Genomic DNA, 6,421 nt, shown 5'->3' with positions numbered 1-6,421 from the left:
TGTTCTAATCCCCTAGTTGCAGGCAAATTATTCAAATGAAATCCAGAATTTCTAGTTTGATATTTCGCATTGAATATATAACCTATTACTTTGACATCAATTGAGAAGAACATAGGGTGAAATTCTGAGAGAGAAGACAAAGTGGGTCTTAGAAATGGTGGATGAGATTTTGGAGATTAAGATTTAAATGAGAAGAATATGAATCGGGTGAAAGAGGAGAGAGAATGAAATTATTATTTATTTATTTATTAAATGTAAAGAAAAAGTCTGTTTGAAATGAAAAAAAATAGGTTAAAACAAAATATAAAATAAATATCACGTGGATAAAAAATTAACTTCGTTTGAAACATTCCGTTATGTCAAATAATTTTGACACACAAGTTTGTATACATAAATAGAATTTTATAACTTTGTAAATAAATTTGACACCTCCCTCCAACTTTATAAATAAAATTGACATTTTTCCCATTAAAAAATTGAAGGAAAAAGTGTGGGTCATGATTTTTGCTAATTGCGTTGTAGGTTTAGACTTAATTAGGTTTGGCAAAGTCATAATTGAACACAATTATTTGAATCTAAATATTTTATTATAAATATGAAATAGACAAACTTCCTTAACTACTTTGAGATATGAATAATTATATTTAATTTTGAAGAATTTAAATATTTTATTTTAATTAAAAACTAGAAAGCAATAATACAAGTGTACTTCATTAAGGTAGCAAATTAATAAAATTTTATTGTTATCCATTCCCCTTTCAGAAAATAGCACTGTTAAATCTTTCAACTTAGGTGCAGTCCTTTTACTTATATTATTAAATATTAAAAACATAATTAACAATTATTTAAAAAAATTAAAAATTACATAAGAGGCTAGTGATGCTTATAATAATATAATTTTTTTTATTATAAATTAAATTTTCACTAATAATATCATTATTTAAATGAGAATTTGGTTGGTTTTTAGAAGAATAAACTTTAGTTATAATATATATATTAAATTAGAAAGTTTAAAATAAAATATTATACGTGTATATCCGACAATTTCAGGGTTGAGAAAAATGGTTTGTCAAACTAAGTTGACATTGAGAGCAAACTTAATTAATTACCTCTTCTGCTTTAAATGCCGACTTTTACACGGCACAATCTCTAGCTACCGTATAAATTAATTTTTAATAATATGTTGTAATTATATAAAAATTGTTTTTTATAATTTCCAAACAAATAAAAATAAAATTCTTAATTCACAAAGTTGTAGAATCACATCCATTAACTTTTATTTATGTTTGATTTTAAAAATAAATATTGTAACAAAAGTTAAGTATCCCACCCTAATTATACAATTAATTAAACAAATTTTTTTGTAAATAGTTTAATTAATTAAATAAAATAATAAAATACATTTTTTTTATAAAATCTAAATTTTAAATAAAAATAATTATAATAATTTAACCAGTTAATTTTTTTTATCAAACAAATTTAAAACATATACTTATAAAAAAAATCCAGTAAAATTTCAAATAACCCAACATCAAACAAGCTGATCTAGACCATCAAATTAAGTTAATACATTAAATAAAGTTGCGAAATTCATTATTTAAACAAAACAATAAACCAAAATTAGAACATCAAGAACTTGTTTGATACTTTTTTCTTTTCTTTTTTTATAGATTTTTATCCAAAATCTAATATATTTTCTCTCATTTCACTAATTTTCATCACTCTTTATTTAATATATTCTCTCACATTTAAAAGGTAAAATGATCATTAAACTCTAAAAAAAAAAATTTAAAAAAAATTAATTCAAATAATGTTTTTTTTATCCAAAACCCAGTTAAAAACAGAAAAATCCAACGATCAAACAAGCTTCAAATCAAAGTAAAAGAAAGAACAATTAACAAATCATAAAAAAATATAGAAAAAAAGCACTACTCATAATGTTGGTTTCTCAAAAGTGTATGATATCTGAATATATACTATAATTAAATGAGAAGAAGGCCTCTAAGAATATTGATGAAGATCAAACATTAATTAATAAATTAAGAAGTTCTTTTAAATATATACATTTTTCTCAAGTTACTGAGAATACGCCTCCAATCGAATTAGAATTCAGATTGGGCTAGCTGATTATTATGCCTTAAAAATTACGTACATTAATAGATCATTACTATACTAATTATTGTTAAAATGAAGTCCCTTAACCAATTAAGATAATTGATAATCATGGACAAAGAAACTAAACACAAGTCTCTCCATTTGAGCTCTGCTCCATCATCAACTTTAATACTACAATATCATCTTCTCCTCCGTTCTTCATCTTCATGGAAATACCAACGATCTCCTTTACCCTAGTACGATAAATCAACTATGATCATGTATACATGACGGAATGTGTAAGGGCTGAGGTCGGCTTAAACCCATTACGAGAAATGTGACATAATTTTAAAAAAATTCAATTTTATTTACTACTTACTTCTATAATCCTAAAAAATACGCAAAATACTATTTCAAACGCAACTCAACTCTAATTCCTTATCGTTAGATAATATGAATAATAATAATAACATACCAGAGGGCTTCCAGTTTTATCATTATCTCTGCTCCAAGGTTTCATCTTTGTCTCCATAAAACTCTCCATCTGTTCATGAACAATTAATATATAATTAAAAAAAATTAAAAATTATATATGATTTGGGATCACCTTGGGACTACTATGTGGAGATGTGGCAGTATCTTCAAAGGGGTCTTCAAAGTCAGAAACTTTTCTACTCTTCAATTTCTTCGGTCTTGGTGTTGATAATTGATTGTTCATGTCACCATTTTTGATCAACTTTTCAGAGCTAATTATTCCTGATGATTCAGTAGTACTATTATTGATCATGACCATCTTCTCCTTGGATTCTCTTTCCCGTTGGTTCATAATTTCAAACTCTATCAAATAAGAAGTCCACCCACTTTCTTCTTCCTTCTGATCATCATCCTCGTAATCGGAATAATATTGTTCATCATCTGATGAGTTTCCCACCATCGTTTGATCTTCCGAACTTAATACAGACATGTTAAGGTAGGAGAAAAAAATGTATTTTTGTTTTTGATGAGAGAGAGTTGAAGAAAGAAGAAGAAGAAATGGGACGTTAAAATCAGCGGTTGGAATTTGGAAGAGATATAGAGAGAGGACGTGCAGGGTAGAAACATCAAACAAAAATAGATTAAAATTTCTCTGTTTGACATAATCCAAAATAATAAAGTATATTTTTTTTTGCCAAAGAATTATTAAGCTTGTTTGATTCAGATTATTCAAATAAATCTGGGTTTATTTAAAATATGTTATGTGTGAATATTTTTTTGTTAAAATAGTTTAAATAATGATAACTTTTTAATTAGGTAAGATTTGGGTTTAGATTTTTAAATAAGTTAATTATTTTAAAAGTAATGATTGATTATGATTGGAATGAGTTAAAAAAAATTATAAAAAAAATTAAAATGTATTAATATATATATAATGATAAAATAAAAAATAATAATTTAAAATAAATAATATTTTATATAGGTAATGAATTGATGAAGGAAAGAATGTTTAATTAAGTTGGTTATTTACATGATTTTATTCCATCACTTTTGTTTGGATTGAGATTATTTAAATGATACCGAGGGTAAGCTTGATTTATATTAAGTTTATTCGCTTCAATTTTATAAGTTAGAGGAATTAAGATAGAAAAAATATTGTGTTCAGAAATAAATTATGGTATTTGATTATAATTTTTTGTGTCAGCTTATTAAATAAAATTATTGTATTAGATTATTACGCAAACGCTAAACACTCAATTTATAATTTCAATCTAACTCGCCATTGATTGAACTAGATTATGAAAAAAAAGTTGGATTTTGATAAATATATATATATATATATATATATATATATATATATATATATATATATATATTCAAAGAATATTAATATTTAATAAAATAAATTATTTTAAAAAAAATAAATAATAAATATTTTAGTATTTTAATTAATAAATTGATTAATTTAATTGAAGAATTGATATTCAAACAAATAGGGATGAATTATTTAAATATTTTTTATTAATATTTTTGTTTTTAGAGATAAATAGATTGAAAGATATAATTAATGAAAATGGATGGAATAATGTTTAATTGTAATTTAAATTTAAAAAAAAAACTCATCCATTTGAGAAGATGGCCTAAAAGTTAGGGGAGGTTATGATTGATGTTTGTTATAATAGAGTGTCTAAATGTCCAAATAACTGACCAGACCTCTTTCTTATTAATTAAAAATAATATATATAAAGTTATGCCGGCTCATGTTATTTTTTTATATACATTATTTAAAACCCATACTTGTTGCAAATAGGATATAGATTTTAAGAGAACAATTCTCATTTTTGCTATATTTAAAATGTGAAAATTGACAAGCTACCTGCAATATTGGAAAGGGATTGATTAATATTTAGTTTAACTAAAAGCCACATTCGTTGAACCAATTAAGCACCCCGTTTGATTTGATTATGTCAATTCCATATATGTGACTACTTAATCAATTTCATCCTTTCCAATCAAAGTTATTAATTATTGACTTATTAAAAAATTATGTTCATAATTATAAAGTTAAAAAAGAAACAAGATGACAATGTTACAAGAAAAATGAAACAAAATTTCCTGATTCTCCAATTTTACGAGTGTTCGATGATTATGTTCGAAGGTAAATTTTTATGATTTAAATGTTCAATTTGTTCTCTCCTTAAGTTTGGTCTTGTATTTTGTAAATAATTTATGATAGAATTATGTGATAACTTGGATTATATTATAATTTTAATGACTTTTTTTTTTGTCATTCTTTATACAATCTTCACAAAGGAAAAAAATGTGACAATGAAATTTGTTTTAAAAATATTGAGCTTACTTTTTCTCAAGCAACGTCCCCGTCAAAAGTTTCTTAAACAGAAAAATATGAATGTTGTAGATAATTTGAGAGTCAAAATTAACTACTTTATAACTTGAGGGAGACAATCCAATTTCAACAACTATTAAGGGCCAATATAGTCTATACAACTAATCTCAGGGGTAACTTCTTATTTCTCTAGGATTAGGATTAAATGACCGAAATCTAATCTAAATCCGAAACACTAGTTTGAGTTAGTTATTTCGGATTAGATTGTGTTCGGATTGAATTAAATACGGATGAAATTATGATTATTCAAATTATCCAAATAAAATATATTATTTTTCAATATTGCATTTTCATTGCAATATAATTTTTTATTTTTGTTCGCATCTATTATGTAATAATATATTTTTTTGTTTTAACTATCAAATTTTAATTAGTTCATTAAAATATTTGAAATTAACAAATTTTTAGTAAAAAAAATACACTATTAAAAATAAAAAATATTTATTATTAAGATTTAACAATAATTTTTTATAACTATTGTTAAATTGAATTTTTCAAACCATACATAATTAAATCTAAGTCCGATTTTGTATTAATCAATATGGTTTGAATTACGGTTTAATTTGAACTTAATATGGTTCGTATAAAATATATTGAATTTAACTATTTACTATTTATAAAGACTAGGACGGACAAATACAAGATATTTAAGTGATAATAGTCAGATTAAGAGATTAAGATTTCATGGATTCGATTACATCTGAAAACGTTCTGAATGGATGCGACATAATTATGACGGTGAGATGTCAGGTTAGTTTTTCTTACTTGAAAAATAAAAGGCTAGATCGAAAAAAAAAAAAAATGCAGGACGAGAGACGTTCATGTATGCAAATCAGACAAACCTTTTATACCTAAATATGTATGTCAGTTACCTAGTACATTCGATTCAATTGCTTACGTTATTAGCTACTCATATATTTCAGAAGTAAAACCGTCTTGTATTTGAATAATGCGTTAGAAATATGATCTCTAATGCGAAACAACATAAAGATATAATTCATTAGATATCCTTTGATTAACACAAGGTGCTGTGGTGTAGTGGTTATCACGTCTGCTTTACACGCAGTAGGTCCCCAGTTCGATCCTGGGCAGCATCATTATATATTTTTATTTTATGTGGTTGTCTATTTGAATCTTCTGTAGATTAATAACTAATAAGAAGAATGTAAATTGGAACATAATGAAGTTTCAAAGATGCATTTCACTTTTGTTTGAAGATGATTAATGTATTCTTTTTGTTCATTTGATGTCTTCATGTTATCTATAAGAGAGTTTTAGCACTTTTGTTTGAAAAAATCTTGATGTATTCTTCCAGTTCATTTGCTGCCTCTAATACCATCTAAAAGAGTTTTAGCACTTACTAATCCTATTTGAAATTAATGACTCAAGTTGCAACAACATTCCATATCTAGATTTTGATGTTCAACTAGTATATTTTAGAGTCAT

The 6,421-nt window shown here is 24.7% G+C and overlaps 1 protein-coding gene and 1 non-coding gene across 2 annotated transcripts; one reads left to right on the top strand and one right to left on the bottom strand.

Annotated features, from left to right (window-relative positions):
- Window positions 1–2,265: 2,265 nt before the first annotated feature.
- LOC124918841 lies at window positions 2,266–3,035 on the bottom strand. Its single transcript, XM_047458900.1, has 3 exons — window positions 2,702–3,035; window positions 2,570–2,638; window positions 2,266–2,348 (listed from the first exon to the last, which is right to left on the bottom strand). The coding sequence occupies exons 1-3, from the start codon at window positions 3,026–3,028 to the stop codon at window positions 2,295–2,297; spliced, it is 450 nt and encodes a 149-aa protein (XP_047314856.1). The 5' UTR covers window positions 3,029–3,035; the 3' UTR covers window positions 2,266–2,294.
- A 2,964-nt stretch (window positions 3,036–5,999) lies between these two features.
- Window positions 6,000–6,072, top strand: TRNAV-UAC. The gene has a single exon. It is a non-coding gene; the product is annotated as a tRNA-Val (tRNA).
- Window positions 6,073–6,421: the final 349 nt, after the last annotated feature.

This window comes from Impatiens glandulifera, chromosome 1 (genome assembly GCF_907164915.1).
Source record: "Impatiens glandulifera chromosome 1, dImpGla2.1, whole genome shotgun sequence".
Taxonomy (NCBI): Eukaryota; Viridiplantae; Streptophyta; class Magnoliopsida; order Ericales; family Balsaminaceae; genus Impatiens; species Impatiens glandulifera.
The sequence above is the reverse complement of the archived record's forward strand: the minus strand, read 5'-3'. Positions and strand labels throughout refer to the sequence as shown.

What these genes read in the sequence shown, in the direction of transcription:
- LOC124918841 (XM_047458900.1), bottom strand. Translation starts at nt 3,028, where the DNA reads ATGGTGGGAAACTCATCAGATGATGAACAATATTATTCCGATTACGAG. An exon ending in CTCCACATAGTAGTCCCAAG is followed by an intron (nt 2,639 to 2,701) that starts GTGATCCCAAAT and finishes GTTCATGAACAG; the next exon opens with ATGGAGAGTTTTATGGAGAC. An exon ending in ATAAAACTGGAAGCCCTCTG is followed by an intron (nt 2,349 to 2,569) that starts GTATGTTATTAT and finishes TTATCGTACTAG; the next exon opens with GGTAAAGGAGATCGTTGGTA.